Source organism: Pongo pygmaeus, chromosome 13 (genome assembly GCF_028885625.2).
Source record: "Pongo pygmaeus isolate AG05252 chromosome 13, NHGRI_mPonPyg2-v2.0_pri, whole genome shotgun sequence".
Classification (NCBI taxonomy): Eukaryota; Metazoa; Chordata; class Mammalia; order Primates; family Hominidae; genus Pongo; species Pongo pygmaeus.
In genome coordinates, this window is record NC_072386.2 from 113,661,201 (window position 1) to 113,683,066 (window position 21,866).

General features: G+C 36.8%; 1 protein-coding gene across 4 annotated transcripts in view; it reads left to right on the forward strand.

Moving 5' to 3' along the window:
- Window positions 1–21,866, forward strand: part of RABGAP1 (RAB GTPase activating protein 1) — a 177,811-nt gene that overhangs the window by 73,727 nt on the left and 82,218 nt on the right. For all 4 annotated transcript variants that reach the window (XM_054502511.2, XM_054502510.2, XM_054502508.2 and 1 more), the window contains 3 exons: window positions 4,756–4,930; window positions 9,989–10,082; window positions 14,754–14,904. In XM_054502511.2, the coding sequence (XP_054358486.1) occupies window positions 4,756–4,930; window positions 9,989–10,082; window positions 14,754–14,904 (420 nt within the window). The remainder of the gene's footprint in view (window positions 1–4,755; window positions 4,931–9,988; window positions 10,083–14,753; window positions 14,905–21,866) is intronic.

The window sequence follows — 21,866 nt, forward strand, 5'->3', positions numbered from 1 at the left end:
GGCTATTTAGTACTCTCCTATTTGGATGAACTATGGGTTTTTCAACCAGTCCGCTATTGATGGACACTTGGACTGGTTTCCAGTCATTTGCTGTTCCAAATAATGTTGCAATGTGGAATCTTATGTATGTGTTATTTGATTTTATGAAAGTGCATCTTAGAATACACTCCTATTAGTATAATCACTGACACATAAGGTGAATGTATATATGCTATTGTTATATTTGCCAAATTCCCTTCTGTAGAAGGTGTAACCATGGACAGGGTATGAGAATACCTGTTTCTCTGCAGGGTTGTCGAGTGTGTTGTCAGACTTAAGGATCTGTGAGGCAGTGGTGTCTAAGAGTAGTTTTAGTTTATCCTCTGCCTTTTTAATGTATAAGGGTGACTTTTCTGTGAATTTTCTATTCATATCTTTTGCTCATTTTTCTCTTTGACTTTGATCTTTTTCGTCTTTATTTTCAGAACCTCTTTGTATATTCAAGAGATTAACCCTTTGAGATATGATAGTCCTCCCAGTTTGTCACTTATCTTTTAGCTTACATCATGGTGATTCTTTTTGGGTTTGTCATGCAGTTTCTTCTTATGTACTTGAATATATCAATATTTTCTTTTAAACCTTTCTGGATTTGGGATCATAGTTAGAAAGGCTTTCCTAACTCCCAAGTTACAAAAAGAATACACTCTTCTGTTACTCTCCTGTTACTTACATGGTTTCATTTTACTCTTTTAGATTTCTGATTCATTAGTATTTTATTCCGATGTACTCTGGTATATAGCATAAAGTGTGGATTTGATTTAATCTTTTCCAAATGGCTATTCTCTTTTCCCAACACCATTCATTAAAAACTATTAACTTTTCTACCCAGTGATTTGAAATGCTATACTTATCATATATGAAATTTCCATGTGTGTTTGAACCTCTTTCTGGTATTTATATTCTGTTCCACTGGTCTTGCATTAGAATCACATGGTTGTAATTATGTAGACTTTATTTTTATTTATTTATTTACTTATTTTGAGATGGGGTCTCACTCTGTCAACCCAGGCTGGAGTGCAATGGTGTGATCTCGGCTCACTGCACCCTCCACCTCCCTGGTTCAAGCAATTCTCCCACCTCAGCCTCCCGAGTAGCTGGGATTACAGGGGCGCACCACCACGCCTAGCTAATTTTTTGCATTTTTAATAGAGACGAGGTTTTACCCTGTTGGTTAGGGTAATCTCAAACTCCTGACCTCAGGTGATCCACCCGCCTCAGCCTCCTAAAGTACTGGGATTACAGGCCTGAGCCACTGCACCTGACAATGTGTAGACTTTATAATATGTTTTTATATCTGGTAGGTCTACCTTCCCTCCTCAAATACTCTTTTTTGTGGGTTTTCCTGGATTTTCTTACTTGTTTATTTTTCATATAAACTTTATGTTCAACTTGTGTAGCTCTGGAAAAAAAAAAAGACTGGTGTTTTTCATTTGTTTTTGGGTTTTTTATTTTTATTTTTTTTAGACAGAGTCTCGCTATGGAATGCAGTGGCACGATCCTGGCTCACTGCAACCTCCGCCTCCCAGGTTCAAGCGATTCTCCTGCCTCAGCCTCCAGAGTAGCTGGGATTACAGGCATGTGCTGCCAGGCCCAGCTAATTTTTTGTATTTTTAGTACGGATGGGCTTTCACCATGTTGGCCAGGCTAGTCTTGAACTCCTGGCCTCAAGTAATCCACTTGCCTAGGCCTCCCAAAGTGCTGGGATTATAGGCGTGAGCTACTGAGCCTGGCTTTTTTTTTTTTTTCCCTAAGACAGAGTCTTGCTCTATTACATAGGCTGGAGTACAGTGGAACGATCTCAGCTCACTGCAGCCTCTGCCTCCCAGGCCCAGTGATCCTCCTGTCTCAGCCTCCTGAGTATCTGGGACCACAGGTGCGCACCACCACACCTGGCTAAGTTTTTGTATTTTTTTTTTTTTTTTTTTTAAGAAAGAGATGAGCTTTTGCCTTTGTTGCCCAGGCTGATCTTAAACACCTGGGCCCAGGTGATCTGCCCACCTCGGTCTCCCAAAATGCACAACCTCCCAAAGTATTGGGATTACAGGCATGAGCCATCACGCCTGGCCACTGCTGATGTTTTTATTGGGGAAAATTGACATCTTTATGATGTTGAGTCATCTTATCCAGGAACATGGGATGTCTTTCCATTTATTCAAGTCTACCCACTTTTGTCTCATCTGAGTGCTTTTAATTATTTTATATGTTTATAACATATATATTTCATAAATATAAGATATCTAATTTAAAAACCTGTTTAAATTTTATATATAATTTAAAACCTATGTTTAAATTTTATATATAATTTAAAATTTACATTTAAATTATATGTATAATTTAATATATAAAAGTTTTGTATTTAACATATATAATTCAAAAAGCTTTTTACTATAGAAAATTCAAACATATGCAGAAATTGTAAAATAGTATAATGAATCCCCATGTACTGTTATCCAGCTTCAACAATTAACATTTTTCATAGTTAGAGTCCTTGACTTACAAGTTTGGTCCGGTAATTGACTGTATTTATCTGACTTCAAAAGGCAGCATGTCCTTTGGTCATTATGACATACAGAAGAGTTTCTAAGTGGACCACGTTGGTTTGTTTATTTTTAAGATAAAGAGCTGTTGCTGGCCAGGCACGGTGGCTCATGTCTGTAATCCCAACACTTTGGGAGGCCGAGGCGGGTAAATCGTGAGACCAGCCTGGCCAATATGGTGAAACCCTGTCTCTACTAAAAATGCAAAAAATTAGCTGGGCATAGTGGCAGGCTCCTGTAATCCCAGCTATTCGGGAGGCTGAGACAGGAGAATCACTTGAACCCAGGAAGCGGAGGTTGCAGTGAGCCGAGATCACGCCGCTGCCCTCCAGCCCTGGCGACAGAGGGAGACTCCATTGCAAAAAAAAAAAGAGCTATTGCTGATCTTTGAACTGTTTAGGATACCAATTGTCTGATGTTTCAAAGAGCAATTTATAACAAAACAAAAATTTTAAATTCTCTTTCTTATTAAAGTATAATTTTCAAGAGTTAAAAATCATAATTATCAATTTAGAATGAACATGTATCAAATATTCTAATTCAGTGTATTAATTAATGAGAGAACCAGAAAGGTAGCAAAATTCTGAGTACTTGAGGAACTTGGATTTACATGGTCCTTCCTTTCAAAAAAAAAGAATGTTACAATAAGATTACTAGGTCAGAAATAAAACTGGTTAATATCCTATAGGTAACTTTTGGGTTATATTTTCTCTTGGACAGAAATCATTTGCATATCTCCCGGACACAAATCTATAGGTTAACATATAACTTCAGAGTCTGAGTCCTTAATTAATAGTAAGTAGCTAAGTCAAAATGGCATATTCATCTAGAAAATTAAGTAATCCTTGGGTGGACATGTTAAACCAAAGTTGACAGACTACAGCCTGTAGGTCAAACCTGGCCTGTCACTTGTTTTTGTAAATAAAGTTCTATTGGAACACAGCCAGACTCACTCATTTATTGTGTGGCTGCTTTTGCACTATAACAGCAGAGTTGTGTAGTTGCAATAGAGACAACTGGCCCATATAGCCTAAAATGTTTACTATTTGGCCCTTTACAGAAAAGTTTACTGACTTCTGTATTAAACAGTGCTTCAAGATGATATTGAAAGAGCATGTTGCCACTATCTTGGCCTTACTTCCATGATAGGGTTAATTTTTTTTAAGAACCCAAATGAACATTGCAGTGATAAAAATCTGCTCTGGCTGATATTTCTATAGCTCATGAACATCTTATTCCCCCATCTCCCTTTCTGTGTTTTTACTTTGGTATGTGTGTATATATATATTTTTGTATAGCCACCTTTCTAGTTTTCTCTGTACCTTTTCCTATAGCTCTCTCTTTTTATTCTTCCTTATATTTCATGCTACCTTCCTTATATGGGAGGAAGAATGTTAGTATACTGACTGACATGTAATATGGAATGTTAATGTACTTAAAAATGTATTGTAGTGTAAAGTTTTATATTCCTGGTTTAAATTTTTAATTTAGGTCAGTTTAAATTATATGTTTGCCTCAAAATAAAACCAAAATACAATCAATTGGAGTAATCAACATTTTTGTGGTTACTGTTGGTGTGTTCTCTGCCATTCACCTCCCCCTGACCCCACCCCAACTCCAAGTTGTAGCTTTCAGTTGAAGAAAAAGTTCTCTACACTGTTTTAAGCAAAAGGAGTGGGGATAAAACACTGGAACATTAGAAGTAAGAGAATTTTCTTAGTCTTAAAGTTTATGTTTTAGAGTAATTTAAAACACTTTTTCTGTGTAGTTTTATATAGGAAACCTTGAAGGATGCCTTAACTAATTTGGGAGATTCAGAACTGTTAGCTCTTTAGTTGACACTGGCTAAACATTGGTAGTTGGATACTTGACAATATGGTTTGAAGACAAACCACTATGGTTTGAAGACAAACCACTATGGTTTGAAGCAGAACTAGAGTACTGCTCAGTAAATGCCCAATTTTCCTAAGAATTTTAAGATCTAAACATATGCTTTTCTGTTTTAAAAAGTTACTTCTAATGTAGATACTAAAAAAAACATTTATTTTCACATCCTGTATGAAATCAGAAGTGATTGCAGTGAGCTGAGATCACTGCAATTAAAAACATTAAAAATACTGCAATTAATTAAAAACAAAGAATTTTACTACTTAATAAATAATATTTTTTCATCTTCAAGATAAAGCAAAAGGAGAGAAAGAATAATACTGACACTTTATATGAAGTTGTATGCTTGGAAAGTGAATCAGAAAGAGAGAGGAGGAAAACTACAGCCAGTCCTTCAGTTCGCCTGCCACAGTCTGGATCGCAGAGTTCAGTGATACCTTCTCCTCCAGAAGATGATGAAGAGGAAGGTAAACTGTAGGGATAGCTTAATTTATTTTTGGGGGTGGAGGACCGTGCAAACTATTAAAATCGTATCAGGGGATTGATAATGTGATATGGCATTTATAATTCATTTAGTGAATTCCTTATGAGAGTTTACTATATGTAAGTAGCTGTGGGAGATTTAAAAATGATTAACATTGAGTTTTCTTTAAGATAGTTGTAACCCAGTTGGAAAAATGAGATTTATAATTAGCTCCTTTTAAACAATCAGTGTAGTGCTAGCTTGGTATATTAGTACATTTTTTTTTTTAGAACAAGTTTGAGACAGCTTACATCTGAAGAAATGTGCCTATCTCAACACATTCATTTTGCAGGAACAAATTCACTGTGCCAAAATGTGGCTTGCACACATGACGCTTTTTACCAAATATATTTATAAATGTATATGTTTAATATTACTGTGTTTTACACTGATAAACATTAAGAATCCACTGGTTCTTTGTTTCTTTTTTTTTTTTTTCTGGCTAAATCTATTGAATTAATCTGTCATTCTCTATTAAAAGATATAATTACCTTTTAATGAGGCATGAAGGAAGGGGCCACAGGAAACATGAATGAGAGTCGTTTTCTAATTTCTAACTTAGTACCACGGCTTTGAATTTAATGGAAGAAAACCTGATTACAATATAAGATCATGTGAGCCATGTATCTGTATATGTGAAGCTCACAGGAAATGTTCTGGAAATTCATAGAGGAGAATTCGGTTTTCATTGTGGGGAATGTTGTGGGGCATCATAAAGAGTAGTTTTTCAGTTGGGACTTTTAAGTGCAAGGAGAATCTAGTAGTCATCAGTGGAGTTCCTTGGAATTTCTAGTTAAGAAGTTGCATAAACAAAAGCATGGGAATGGCAAGAATGATTGATTTGGTTAAATGAAGTATGTATCCATGAAACATGTATCTATGTACTTCAAGTTTAGAGTGAGCACTGACTTTCTTCATGTTTAGAGTGAGCACTGAGTTTCCAATACCTACTGTTTGCCATAACTCCCATTGCCCTTATGATTAATCAATTTAGCATCATTTATTAGTAATACTAATGGCCACCAATTACTGTGCTTAATATATAGTAAGCAGATGCTTTATTTATATAATCCTGATAATAATCCTGAAAAATAGGATTTATTGTTAACCTAACTTTGCACATAAAGAAATGGAATCTGGCCAGGCGTGGTGGCTCATGGCTGTAATCCCAGCATGGGAGGCTGAGGTGGGAGGATCACTTGATGTCAGGAGTTCGAGACCAGTCTGGCCAACATGGTGAAACCCTGTCTCTACTAAATACAAAAAATTAGCTGGGCGTGATGGCGCATGCCTGTAATCCTAGCTACTTGGGAGGCTGAGGCAGGAGAGTTGATTGTAACCAGGAGGTGAAGGTTGCAGTGAGCCAAGGTTGCGCCATTGCACTCCAGCCTGGGCAACAGGAGCAAAACTCTGTCTCAACAAAAAAAAAAAAAAAAAAAAAAAAAAGAAATGGAATCTCAGAAAAGTGAATTTGCCCAAGGTTACACAGGTAGAAATTGGCAGAGTCAGGATTTGGATCTAGGTCTGTGAGTCCACAGTCATAGCTGTAGTCTATCATCATCTCTTGCATTTAGTTCACATAAAGCATTTTGAAGTATGGAAAAAGCACATGTATTGTTTTTGATGTCAGAGATGCAATTCAGAGTCCCCCTGGAGAGCCAATTTAAGTCATATGTTATATCTGGGAAAGGTGGATTGTTCCCACTGTTTGAAATTGTCTGTTGTGTAACAGTCTTGAGGTTTGCAGTTTCTCTTCTAGGTCAACACTGGTTAAGATGACAGAGTGGGTAAAAGTTTACATAACTTTCCTCTCTTAACACTCAGCGATAAAAACAAAACAAAACAAACACAAAAATTGAGAAAGACACTATTATGAAACCAGAGAATGCTCAAATCTTCATACCATAGATTTTGAGGAATATCTGCTGGTTACAAAGAAATCTGGGCCCGACTAAAGGTTTCTCAGGACTGACATCAAGTTTTAATTTATAGCAGACATACCTTTTTTTAAAATAAAATTTTAGGGGGTTCAGAAGGCCTCTACTGATAGTTCTTAACTAGAGAGAGATAAGCACTAATGGCAGTGTGTACCCCTTAGGGGAAATCATGGAACACTAGAACATAAGCTCTGTGAAGGAAAAGAGTGTGTCTGTTTTTACCTCATGTTGTTCCCTAGTGTATACCACAACATCTGATATGTAGTTGGTGCTCAGTAAATATTGGCAGTATGGGTAACCCCCTAGGATTCATTTTTATAGTGAAGAGTTAATAACAGGAGAACTGGGACTAAAGAAAACTGTGTAGCCATGCTATCTTTTTAATTCTCCCTAACCCAATGTACAAACCAGAGAAACCATTCCTGCTGTGATTGTTTGCTTCCAGGGAAGAAATGATTACATTTCTCTCGAGAGGCTTCTTATCCATAAGACATTTGGAAGAAACCCAGCAATTATAAAGGGGACATGTTTAGAAGCATCATTCTGAAACTGAGATGCCTGTCCTACCCCTACCTTAGGCAAATGGGTTCTTAACACAGATTTTAAACTACCACTACCCAGATTTATTGAAAGTATCCAAAATGTGAAAGAGAATTTTATAAGAAAAAGTTTTTCTAATATTTTTGAAGAAATTATCATCCCTTCTAAATTTTAGTACATTTTTCATAGCCACCTTTCCCCAAAGAGTTGTATTTAGTCTATTGGTGTTTTAATAAGTAGAAAATTACTTGAGAGATTAGAAAGTAGGGCCAGTCTTGCAAGATAGTGAAGTTGGGGACATTTACCTTAGTGCCCTTGAGCCTTTCTTTTTTTTTTTTTTTTTGAGACGGAGTCTCACTGTGTCGCCCAGACTGGAGTACAATGGCGCAATCTCGGCTCACTGCAACCTCCGCCTCGTGGGTTCAAGTGATTCTCCTGCCTCAGCCTCCTGAGTAGCTGGGATTACAGGTGCTCACACCACGCCTAGCTAATTTTTGTATGTTTTAGTAGAGATGGGGTTTCACCAGGTTGGCCAGGCTTGTCTCGAACTCCTGACCTCAGATGATCCACCCACTTTGGCCTCCCAAAGTGCTGGGATTACAGGCGTGAGCCACCGTGCTGGGCCTAGCCTTTTCTCTTCTTTACCTTATTCATCCATATACAGAAGATCTCTCACATTCTGTCTATCATCTTCTGTGTCTCACCAGCAAAACTGATGATAATGTCCAAAGCATTATAATATAAAGAAGTTCAATAAGAAGTATCACAGATTTCTGAGTCTTTAAAATTAGCGCTTTCAGATAATTGCTGTCTCTGTTGGAGATGCAGATTCAACATGTAGTCATTAGAGGCGTAAAGATCCAAACTTTGTTTAGGCAAGTTAAGCTAAAAAATAAAAACAAACAAAATCTAGAAAGAGCATTGGTAAAGATCCATGGAAACAAGTACTGTTGTAACCCAGTTAGTGGAACTGTAAATTGGTAGAACATTTTGGAAGTCAGTTTGTCAGAAATTTTCAGTATTCTTAAAAATATGCATTCTTTTTAAAACTGAGAAAGTCAGTTTCTGGGCATAAACCCGATGAAAGCAATGAGATATATTCATCCTGATTCCGTTTGTAGCAAAAAGTTAAAAACTCCCCGAGTGTCAAGCAGGAGGATTAAGTAGATATCTTAGTCCATGTTTATTCTCTGCTTTTATTATGCTTTTTAGTTCCTCTCATGCCTTGATCAGTGCCACTTTTTTCACTGTCTTCATATCTTATAATCTCTAACTTCTGACTTGAATTTACTTTCCTTAATTGAATTAAATTAGAAACGATTTAATTTGGCCTTTTAAAGTATGTTTGTGTTTTCTTTTATAAATTAATATTTCCCATTTTAGAAAATTTAGAAAGTCATAAAAACATAAAAGAGCAGGCAAAAATACCAATCATAACTTCATCACTCAGAGGGAGCAATTGTTAGTGTTTGGTATAGTTTATACCTATCTGTTTTCTATTTTATAACATAGATTAGATCATAATGAATATTAAGCTCTTTGTATTTTCATTTTATACCGCATTTTGCCGTATCATTTGTATTAGTCCGTTCTCATACTGCTAATAAAGACATACCCGACCGAGACTGAGTAATTTATAAAGAAAAGAGGTTTAATTTTTTTTTTTTTGAGACGGAGTCTTGCTCTATTGCCCATGCTGGAGTTCTGTGGTGCGATCTCGGCTCACTGCAAAATTTATAAAGAAAAGAGGCTTAATTGATCCACAGCTCTGCAGGGCTGGGGAGGCCTCAGGAAACTTAGAATCATGGCAGAAGGGGAAGCAAACATGTCCTCCTTCGCACGGCAGCAGGAAAGAGAAGAATGAGTGCCAACAGGGGAAATGCCAGATGCTTATAAAACCATCAAATCTCATGAGAACTCACTGTCATGAGAACAGCATGGGGGAAACCGCCCCCATGATTCAGTTACCTCCCTTCGGGTCCTTCCCATGACACGTGGGATTATGGGAACTACAATTCAAGATGAGATTTGGGTGGGGACACAGAGCCAAACCATATCATTGTTATATAAACATAAATGTCAACATGCAATTGCATTATATACATATGTTATAATTTCTTCAACCATTCTCTACTCCTGTTGTTGGACACTTAGGTAGTTTGAAATTTTTTAAGTGTTTTAAATAAGACTTACATATTTTCATGCATAAAGCTGTTTGCTTTGGAAAATGAGAGAAAATACCATATTTTGAATCCCATAGTTTTATAATTAAATAGCTCCTTTTTTTTTCTTGCAATTGACATAATATGGACCTATGTGGAAAACAAAAGAGAATTAAAGAGGTTACAGCATTTTACCTAGAACCATTTTTATTTTCTTTGTACTTATCCATAAATACTAAAAGAGAGAAATTATGACTTTATGCTCCCAGTAAGGTCTTTCAAATTTGACTCTTAACATTCCAGTGTTCTTCTTGCTAGCATAGCCACCTCTGTTACCGTTTTTGTGTGTTTTGTTTATTATAGATAATGATGAACCTCTCCTGAGTGGATCTGGTGATGTATCCAAAGAATGTGCAGAAAAAATTCTTGAAACATGGGGAGAACTGTTGTCAAAATGGTAAGTTATGATACAATAGTTCTTTTTATCTGCAATTCTCATTTTATGGGTAGAGAATCTTACCTAACTAATCAATTTTGGAACCAGTAGTAGAAACCTAAGCGCAAGGTTTGCATTCTGTGATCTATTTTAGGGATTTATATGAGTAGTAGTAGAGAATTGAAATCAATTTTCAGAATATCAGGAACCTAATAAGTTCATTGCTGGAGAAAATATTTATCCAAACATGGAATTCATGTACAGAATACATAATAAAAGTATCTTTTATATTGAAGAGGTTAGGAACCACTGAGTGGTTCAGATGATACACAACAGTCAGTTTAGAGGATGTTCACACAATGCATAGAGCCATGGTAGAGACCCCAGGTAGGATTTTTCCCTTATCTGTGATAAGTATCTAGAATGACAGAGCAAAGTGTCATAAGCATGGTATATATTACCTGCTCTATCGATTACTATCTCTTATAAAATTCCTACTAACACTCACAAATTTTAGGAATTTCTCATCAGCTCAAGAGATGGTTTGACAGCAGTGTTAAGAAGCACTATCCTATAGGCTATCTAAAAAGAATACATTGCCTTCAGGATGGGTGTAGTGGTTCATGCCTGTAATCTCAGCCTTTTGGGAGGTCAAGGCGGGAGGATTGCTTGAGCCCAGGAATTCAAGACCAGCCTGGGCAACTTGGTGAAACCCCATCTCTACAAAAAGTGAAAAAGTTAACTGGGCGTGGTGATGCGCACCTGTGGTTCCAGCTACTCTGGAGGCTGAGGCAGAAGGATCGCTTGAGCATAGGAGTTCGAGGCTGCAGTGAGCCTTGATTGCACCACTGCACTCCAGCCTGGGTGACAGAGTTGAGACCCTTTCTCCAAAAAACAAAAAAGAAAAAACACCAAAAAAAAGAATACATTGCCTTTAGGTATTTATTAACATGACCACAGATATTCTGGTAAGTCAGGTTGGTGAGACATCTATGCAGTTTCCTTTTCTCCTTGAGTAGGATGCCAGTATATGCTGAAAAAAGCTGAGCTTGGAAGTGATCTGAACACTTCTCTGTTTCTGACATTCTGGATACTAGGGTTGTCATATAAACTCCCTATTGGCCTGTTACTTTGGGGTTGGTTTTTCTCAGACATTTTAACTGTTGAAGTATTTCACTGCTTTGTTAGAATAAAGCTGTGTCTCAGAATTTTAAAGCATTATGTCATGCCCTTAAGGGATAGGACTACAAATGGGCATTATCTGCTTTTATATTACTCTCACAATGCTTTACACTTTTGACAAAACACTCTCCACACTGGAAAATGTCAAATGTGTACAGGAGAAAAAAGCAAACCAAAGCACGATTTCTCTTTACACAAGTTGTTTTAATAAATGAACTCTGCAAAAAAACCAGAGTAATAGTTTTCTTATGGTTTTGGTATTTCTTTACATCAGGAGACAAAACTTCTGGTGCTCTTGTCACAATTATATTTTCAGTTCACTGAGTTTGGAGTGTTTGGGATGCTGCTGGCAGGAATTTTATCTGTATAAAAAGGTTTCTGCTCTAAAACAGAAATGTAATTGAGTTTTGACATGGTTACATAATAATATATTTAAAATCATGTAGATATAGCATTAAGACTCTAGTTAGATTTTGTTACACGAACCCATCAGCATCTTATACAACAACTTGGAATTCGTTTTGTTATCAAGCTTTGTTATTCATTTAATTAACATGTCTTCCTATTCCCTCAAATGTATTTGTTGAGTTTCCATCTGTGTCTGCCATCTTTCAGGATATTTAAACTATTTTTGCTTGCTTTAGTCATGTCTTCAGATATAATATAATAGCGTCTCTTCTTTAGTTCATTACATCATTATTTTTTCTCATTATTATTTGTGTTATATGGATATGTGTTCTATGGATAAGAAGCATTGTAATAATGGAATTTTAAAGCCTGGTAGACCTGGTTTCAAATTCTACCTCTCCTACTTTTAAGCTGTGTGGTCTTAGACAAGTCATTTAACTCTTTTGAGTCTGTTTCTTCATTTAGAAAATGGAAGTCTATAAAATTACCATTTGTAATTATTATAGATTAAAAATAATGGATGCCATGGTTGTAGTTATAGTAACATAGAACTAATGAATTTACCATGTTTTAGGCACTGTGCTGTTATGTGCTCTATGTCAACTCTAACAACCTTATAAAGTATTTGTTTTTTACAGATGAGACTGGTTCATAGGTTAAGGCATTCTAGTTAGTAAATATCACAGCCAGAATTTTTAACACAGTCAAGTCTGATCCCAAGGCTGGTTTATTTAACTCTACATTAGATTTTAGTGGTAGTATTAATAGTATCTTTGAGCTCTAATTCTCCAAGTTCATTTTTTTTGTTTATTTTTTTGAGACGGAGTCTCACTGACGCCCAGGCTGGAGTGCAGTGGCCCGATCTTGGCTCACTGCAGACTCTGCCCCCCGGGGTTCACGCCATTCTCCTGCCTCAGCCTCCCGAGTAGCTGGGACTACAGGTGCCCGCCACCTCGTCCGGCTAATTTTTTGTATTTTTAGTAGAGACAAGGTTTCACCGTGTTAGCCAGGATGGTCTCGATCTCCTGACCTCGTGACAAGTTCATTTTAATATGACTCTTAATGGATAAAAGAACTAATGTCAGTATAAAATAGGTTGCTAAGTTGGATAAAGTTAATATTATCATTGAGATGAAATTATTCTGAAAGTAATTTTATGAATGTAAATTAAGCTAGTAAGGTTAGCAGGCTTTGTCTGTAAAGAGCCAAATAATAAATATTTTAGATTTTGCAGGCTAATAGTGTGTCACAGCTACTCAGTCCTACTATTGTAGTGCAGAAGCTATCATACACAATACTTAGACAAATAAGCATGGCTGTGTTTCAGTAAAAGTTTATTTACGAGAACAGGTGATAGATAGGCCCATTTTGGCCCACAGGCCATAGCATACCAGGGATTGAGTTAGCAAAGAACTATGTCTGTTCTCTCTGCTCATAACTCTTCAACTTTTATATAATGTTTTTGTCTAAACAAGGACAAAACTATTGAACTGTCTATAGCACTTGCATTAGGGTACCAACATCACAGAATAAATCACTTTTAAATGTGTTGTGCAGAATTCTCATAGGATTCTGTGAACATTTTGAGAAAAATCACAGGCCTTTTTATAATTTGATAGTGGTTATTTTGTATCAGTAACTTCTGCTTACGTCTGATAGCCACAGCATCTTCTTAATGTCAGGATCCTGTTTTATTGACTCAGTAATGGTGACTCTCAGGTCACAAACCAGCTGCTCTATAACAGAGCATTCATTAGTCTTAAGAATTTGAGGACTACCTCAGTCGTTTAATTGACTTCCCTGAAATTTTTTCTGCATCTGTAAAACGAGAGATACTACCATCTACCTCAGATGGTTGTTCTGAAGATCAAATAAGATACTGTATGCAGAAGCACATTGTACATTTATACCAACATTTCAAGGCTAGTTTGATTTTCTCCATTTTATAGGTGACATAAATGAAGTCCAAAGATTTTGGTAACTTGTAGTGATATAGTAGTTCAGTGGAAATGTTATTAGCCACCATAAACATTCAGAAAAGTTATTTGAAGGAAGGCATCATAAAAACTGTTGGAAACATACTTGAGATATTTTATTTTAACTTAGAACATATAAATATACAATATTCTTGTCAATTTTTCTTTCTAGACAAAGTCTGTCTCTGTCACCCAGGCTGGAGTGCAGTGGTGCAATCTCTCACTGCAGCCTTGAACTCCTAGGCTCAAGCAATCTTCTTGCCTCAGCCTCCCGAGTAGCTAGGAATATAACCATCATGCCAGCTTATTTTTATTTTTTTGTAGACACAGGGTTCTTGCTGTATTACCTAGGCTGGTCCGGAACTCCTGGGTTCAAGAAATCTTCCCACCTTGGCCTCTCAAAGCAGTGGAACTACATGAGTCACCACACCCTGCTGACCACTTGTCAATTTTGATGTAGAGCTAGGTTCTTGTCATTTATTATATGTCCACTGATTGGAATTTTGCTCTTTTTTTTTGTTTTGTTTTGTTTTTCTGAGACAGAGTCTCGCTCTGTCACCCAGGCTGGAGTGCGGTGGTGCAATCTTGGCTTACTGCAACCTCCGCCTTCCGGTTCAAGCAGTTCTTCTGCCTCAGTCTCTTGAATAGCTGGAATTACAGGCATGTGCCACCATGATGGGCTAATTTTTTGTATTTAGACGGGGTTTCACCATGTTGCCCAGGCTGCTCTTGAACTCCTGACCTCAGGTGATATACCCACCTTGGCCTCCCAAAGTGCTGGGATTACAGGCGTGAGCCACCGCGCCCGGCCATCTTTTTACATAAACCATAGCCATAGAGCATCATCTGTGATTTCCAGTTTTGCTTTTTTTTTTTTTTATTTTTAAGTAGAGAAATAATTTAAAGATACTTAAGAAGCCGTTTGCAGAATCTGTGTGGATTTTTATTTTCTTCCACCCAATCTCTCAGTTATCTTGGCCTCATCTAATTCAGAAGCACTTTTTTTCCCTTTATTACCGTGTTACCTTGTCACGTATTGGTAAGCCATTTAGATTGCCTTTGATAAAAGTAACATTCTTTAGAGAATCTTCCTTTTATGATTTATGGTTTATGGCTTTATTTTTAGGCATCTCAACTTGAATGTGAGACCGAAGCAGTTGTCATCCTTAGTAAGAAACGGTGTCCCTGAAGCTCTTCGAGGAGAAGTCTGGCAGCTGCTAGCAGGCTGTCATAACAATGACCACCTGGTAGAGAAATACCGCATTCTTATCACAAAGGTAAGGGGGTGATAATTCAGCTTCAGCATTAATCCTTTTAGAGATTTGTGATGAAAAGATCATTGTAGTTATTTGACTTAGAAGAAGTTTTTATTATTTCTTTAAGAATAGAACTGTTAATACTTCTAGCTCTAACATGTTTTTTCTGTTGCACAAAGGAGAAGTCATAGTTTTTTCTCCTTGATTCATATCACCTCAGAGACCAAAGGTGTCTTCTAGCCCATTGTATATCCAGATTCTTTTTTGACTGTAAATAACATTTTTAGTCAAACCACTTGTGCTATGCAATGTGTAAAAATTTTCTTTTGATTATTTTAATACTTTTCACATTTTACAGAAATGTGCTCTTGGTAAGGAAGGCTTAGTTCTTCTTAGTTCTTCTGCAACTGTAAGAAAATAATTCTTTAATCTTAAACCGTATTCTCTTTTAGCTCATTCCTCTAAAGTGAAAAAAATCTCATTTCTATGGTGTTCCCCTTCTGAAGTTCATGCATTCCTCAAAGTTTTGCAAGCAAAACAAAAAAAACTATTTCTTCTACAAGCATGTCAGGATTTAAAGTAATTTTCTGCAAGGTTAGGCAATGTTTTGTGCCTTTGTGTTCATGTTTTTGGTTTTAGTTTTAATTTTCTCAAATTCTTGAAGTGTTTATCTTCAGGAAGCAGTTTCTCCAATAGTATGCAAATCCCAAACCTGGGTTGTGAATGGATTGCTCAGAATCTTCAAGAATATAGGAGATTTTTCAATGTGACAGAAGGTAAAACCTTGTCTTAAAGAAGTTAAAACCTTATAAATTATGAATGATATCTCTCTATAAAGCTGTTATTTAAAAAAAAAAAACCTTATAAGGGAAGAGCAGGCTTTTTTTTTTTTTTTTTGAGACAGAGTCTTGCCCAGGCTGGAGTGCAGTGGCATGATCTAGGCTCACTGCAACCTCCGCCTCCTGGCTTTAAGCAATTGTTGTGCCTCCGTCTCCCAAGAAGCTGGGATTACAGGTGCGCACCACCACGCCTGACTAATTTTTGTATTTTTAGTAGAGAGTAGGGTTTCTCCATTTTGGCCAGACTGGTCTTGAATTCCTGGCCTCAAGCAATCCAACTGCCTTGGCCTCCCAAAGTGCTGGAATTACAGGTGTGAGCCGCCTCACCTGGCCTGGAAAAACAGCATTCAAACATGAGATAGGACCTTCACCAGAAAATGACTTTTATGTCTTCAGAATATTAATGTTCTTTCTCATCATCTTATTTCCAGACAGATTTTTTTTTTGTTTCAATAAGTATTCTGATTCCTTCCATTAAGTTGATATAATTGTTTAACCAGTATTTATTGTTGAGTAACTATTACAACCACAGTGTTGGAGCTGGGAGGTTAAACACAAAAGCACAAAAGCGAGTAGCTGTCTTATGATGGAATGTGTCTGAAGAAGCACAGTGGGAGCCATCAAAAGAAGTTATCAATTCTATCTGGGAGAACAGAGGAGTCTTTATCAGGAATATAACATTTGAGATGAATTCCAGGTTTACAAAGATGGGTACAGCATAGTACTCATAGTATGAACAGAGCCACTGAAGAATAAGGTTATATAACGTGTGTATCTAGCACAGATAACCTAGTTTTTATTTTCTTTTGTTGGCAAATCATATTTTGGATTTGTAACACTACTTAGTTTTTTTAAAGTCCTTTGAAATGTTTGGTCAAAAATGATTCTTAAGAGCTTATTGCTTTAAACTAAATATTTTGGTAAGACTATTCGTAAGACATGAAGTGTCTGTAACTGAATGGATTCTGTTTTTCTGGTTCCTTGAAAGTGGTGACGTCTGTTGATAGAAAAGGAACCTGGTAGTTATATGATATGTAAAAGAAAGACTATTAACAAAATGTGAAACATTTGATTGATTTGTATATACTGGTGATGTGTACTTTATATTTCACGTTAAACTTACAATTTTTTTTTTCTTTTTGAGATGGAGTCTAGCTTTGTCACCCCGTCTAGAGTGCAGTGCAGTGGTACGATCTCGGCTCACTGCAACCTCTGCCTCCTGGGTTTAAGCGATTCTCCTGCCTCAGCCTCCTGAGTAGGTGGGATTACAGGCACCCGCCACCACTCCCAGCTAATTTTTTAATTTTTAGTAGAGATGGGGTTTCACCATATTGGGCAGGCTGGTCTCGAACTCCTGACCTCATGATCCGCCCGCCTCGACCTCCCAAAGTGCTGGGATTACAAGTGTGAGCCACCACGCCCGGCCCCCCAAATTTTTTAATGAATATATATTAATTTAAATTGCTAGTAGATGATCAGAAAATAGAAATTATTTAACCACCATAATATTTGTGAATTTAAAAAAATGACAGTGATAGCTAACATAAGTTGGTATTGCTTTTCTTTTCTGTCTTCCTGGAATTAAGAGTTATCATTGTATGGGAATGGTAATTGACATTTTTTAACTTACTCTGAAATGTTTTTGGGGGGAATAAGGTACTTTTTACAGTCTACCAGCTGAGCTGTCAAAGTTTGCATATAAGCTACTTTTTTAAAAGTGTATAGCTCCATGACATTTTACATATGAATACACTGTGGTGACCACTATCAAGAGCAAGAACATATCCATAACCCGCAAAAGTTATTCATGTACCTTTCTAGTCGTAAATACCCTTACTACACCCCTGAGTAATCATTATTCTGGCTCTTCTCTCCTTAGGTTAGTTTTGATTGTTCTTGAATTTTTTCTGTTTTAGAGATGGAGTCTTGCTCTGTCACCCAGGCTGGAGTGCAGTGGCATGATCTCAGCTCACTGCAACCTCCGCCTCCTGGATTAAAGCGATTCTCCTGCATCAGCCTCCCAAGTAGCTGGGATTACAGGCACACGCCACCAAGCCTGCCTAATTTTTGTATTTTTAGTAGAGACAGGGTATCCCCATGTTGGCTAGGCTGGTCTCAAACTCCTGACCTCAGGTGATCCCACCCTCCCTGGCCTCCCAAAGTGCTGGGATTACAGACGTGAGCCACCACACCCATCCTTGAATTTAATTTAAATGCGGTTATACAGTCACACAGCATGTGCTCATTTGTATCTCACTTCTTTCGCTCATCTATTTTGAGAGTGTATCAGTAGCTTGTTTTTTGTTGTCTTTGTAAAAAATTGTTTAGAGTATTCCATTATATGAATAAATTACACTTTAAAAATATATTCGGCTATTATAAATGTTTGGTTTTTTCCAGTTTTAGCTATTATGAATAAAACTGCTGTAAACATTCTTGCACACAGCAGGATTTGTACATATTATACTTATTTAGACAATATTTGTGTATACATATACACACTACTAATTTCTAGAAAGTATTTATTCTGAACATGGCTTCTTTGCCAGATATATGCATTGTGTTCTGAAATTTTACATGTAATATTACTTTGAGATTTTTTTTTTTTGCTTCTTCAAAGGCTAGAGCAGGAAAGAGTGACTTGATTTATAGAGTGAAGATCAAAAAAATTAACCTGGCAAACAAAACTGATTAATGTCTTTGTCATCATCTTGCATTAGTTGTCAAGCCTATCTTGTATGGGGTACATGTGGGAATTTTTCAATATACCTTTTTAACCCAAGGACAAATGACCTTTCAGTAACATAAAATACGTAGTATGCTTTTAAAGGTGTTTCTTATTTCAATAAGCAATGGAGTTAGTTTCTTCTTCCTGTTTTGCTTTTTAAAGTGAAAATTTTTTAGGTTTTTTAATTTCAGTAGGGATCCAGAAGGGAAATGATAGAACAATAGTAATAGCTACCTTTTTGAGCACTAAGTATGTGTCAGATACTGTGCAGCGCACTTGGGTGTGACAATTCACAGTTCCACCAGCAATGTAGTTGCATATAGTTGTACCAGCAAAGTACCTGCTGCCCCATATCCCAGCCAGTATTAGTTATTATATTTAATTTTTACTATCAGTGGATGTAAGTGATACCAGCATATCTTTTTTTTTTTTTTTTTTTTTGAGACAGAGTCTTGCTCTGTCTGTCGCCCAGGCTGGAGTGCAGTGGCGCAATCTCGGCTCACTGCAACCTCTGCCTCCCGGGTTCAAACGATTCTCCTGCCTTAGCCTCCTGAGTAGCTGGGATTACAGGCACACGCCACCATGCCCAGCTAATTTTTGTATTTTTAGTAGAGACTGAGTTTCACCATGTTGGTTAGGCTGGTCTTGAACTCCCGACCTCATGATCCTCCCACCTCGGCCTCCCAAAGTTCTGGGATTACAGGCATGAGCCACGAGCCACTGCATGTAGCCTAGCATATCTTTAGTTTGCAATTCTCTGGCTACCAGTAAATTTGAATGATTTGCTCTTCTATTTATGTTCTTTGTACATTTATCTATGAAGTCTTTTTAAGATAACAGTTTCTAAACACTCTCCATGTATTATGTTTACTAATCCTTTTCATATGCATTATAAATATATTTTTTAATGATTTTATTTATGGTTTTATGCCATACAAGACATTTTCAATTTTTATGTAGAAAATTGTGTCTTGGTTAAGTCCTCTTCTGTCTCTATATTTTGTAAATGTGATTTCCAACATTTTCTTGCAAGATTTTTATTGTATGTGTTAATTTTTATGTCTTTAATCCATCTGGAATTTATTTTTGTATGTGGCATGAGAAAGCAGTTCAATTTTACTTTCTTCCAGATGGATAACCAGTTGTGCTACTCCTATTTTCCTACTCAGTAGAACTACCACCTTTGTCATATTTTAAATTCTTATATATGCTGGGATTGATTTCTAGATTGTTCTTTGTATTATTTGTTTGCATATTCCTGTCCCCACACTGTTTTGATTAAAAAGGCTTTGTATTATTTCTGATAGCTGTGAAAGCAAATCTTTTTGTTTTCTGTCTCATACCTTACTTGACTATTCTGCAAATTTAATCTGCCATAAAAACCTTAAAATCTTTTATCCAATCTCACTACCACCACCACCCTATAAGGTTATGTGGAGATTATTTGAATTGCATTTAATTTACATACCAGTTGAGGGTATAAGTTTAACACATGAGAATACAGTATGTCTTTTTATTTGTTCAGATCTTTCTTTTTTTTTTTTTTTTTGCCTTCAAGAATTCTGAATTGCCTTCATAGGGATCTTGTAGCTTTATTGTTAAATTGGTTCCTAAGAATTAACTTAGCATGTTCACACTACAGCAAATGGAATAATTTTGTCAGTTTCCGTTTGTAGGTGCTAACTGCTACAATAGGGAAAAAGACAGTGATTTTTGCATTTTTTCTATTTGCCTCTTAATATTTTGATTAATTGTCCTAACTTTATATTGTCATCTTTTGAGATTTTCAGGTGTGTAATAATATCAGCAGTAAAAACGGTTTTACCGTTTTTACAATGTTTATGCAGCCTACTACATTTTCTTGGTTTTGTCTTTATATTTTATAGAAGCATTAAGACAGTGTTAAATGATGATGGTGATAACTAGCACCCCCATCTAATTCCTGAATTTAATTAAAATGGTTTTAGTTTTTCAATCTTTTGGAAAACATATTCTTTTTTTTTTTGGTAAACAATTTGTTTTTGGCCGGGCTCAGTGGCTAATGCCTGTAATCTCAACACTTTCGAAGACCGAGGCCGGTGGATCGCCTGAGGTCAGGAGTTTGAGACCAGCTTGGGCAACATGGTGAAACCCCGTCTCTACTAAAAATACAAGAATTAGCCGGCCATGGTGGTGGGCACCTATAATCACAGCTACTCGGGAGCCTGAGGCAGGAGAATCACTTGAACCCAGGAGGCAGAGGTTGTAGTGAGCCAAAATAATGCCCCTGCACTTCAGCCTAGATGACAGAGTGAGACTTAATAATAAATTGTGTTTCATTTAAGTGGTTTCCTTCTATCCCTGCTTTGGATTTTTTATTAGGAATGTTACTGAATTTTATCAGCTTTTTCAGGACTGATTTTGTTTAATTTGTTATTGGAGTAAGTTACATAATCTATCAACATGTAATAGACTTCTTATATTGAACTACTACCCTTGGCTTCATGGAATAAATTTTTATAGACCAAGCACCCCTGGTAGTCTTTGTCTTCTGGTGTTTGATTAAGAGCTCCTCAACCCTGGCCTCTAGGTGGAACTTGTCAGGCTCAGAGGGAAGAAAGCTTAATAAGTAATCCACAGAGACTCTCATGGCTTCTCTTACCTCCAGTTGCCTGTAATTCTTACAGCTGTTTCAGGATCTTGTGAATCAAATAAGTTGGAGTTGAAAATGAAGGGGAAACAAAGGCATTTTCTTGTTTCCAGCTTCCAGAATCCTCTTGTGTCCCTTCTTTCTGATGGTTATTTTTTACCTTTTGTGTTGGTGGCTTAGCTTCTTATAATTCAGTGCTTAGTAGCAAAAATTTACAGCAAACTGCTTCTTCAGTAGATCATTTTAATAATGAGAGAATAATGAAATAGCAACCTATTCTGATGTTTTTCTTTCCTTCCATCCACTTGGCCTTGCTTATCTTTTCTTAAACTTATTTGCATCATTTTCTCTAGTGTCAACTTCAGTGATAAGAATCTTTTGCCACGAACAGCAAGCTTTTATCCAGAAGCAAACTAATAGCAAGCTCATATAACCAATATTTACATTTCTTTTTTTCTTAATTTTTTTTTTTTTTTTTTTTTTTTGAGACGGAGTCTCGCTCTGTTGCCAGGCTGGAGTGCAGTGGCACGATCTTGGCTCACTGGAACTTCCGCCTCCCAGATTCAGTGATTCTCCGGTCACAGCCTCCCGAGTAGCTGGGACTACAGGCGTGTGCCACCATGCCCAGCTAATTTTTGTATTTTTAGTAGAGACGGGGTTTCACCATGTTGGCCAGGATGGTCTCGATCTCTTGACCTTGTGATACGCCCGGCTTGGCCTTCCAAAGTGCTGGGATTACAGACGTGAGCCACTGTGCCCTGCCAACCAATATTTACATTTCTAATTG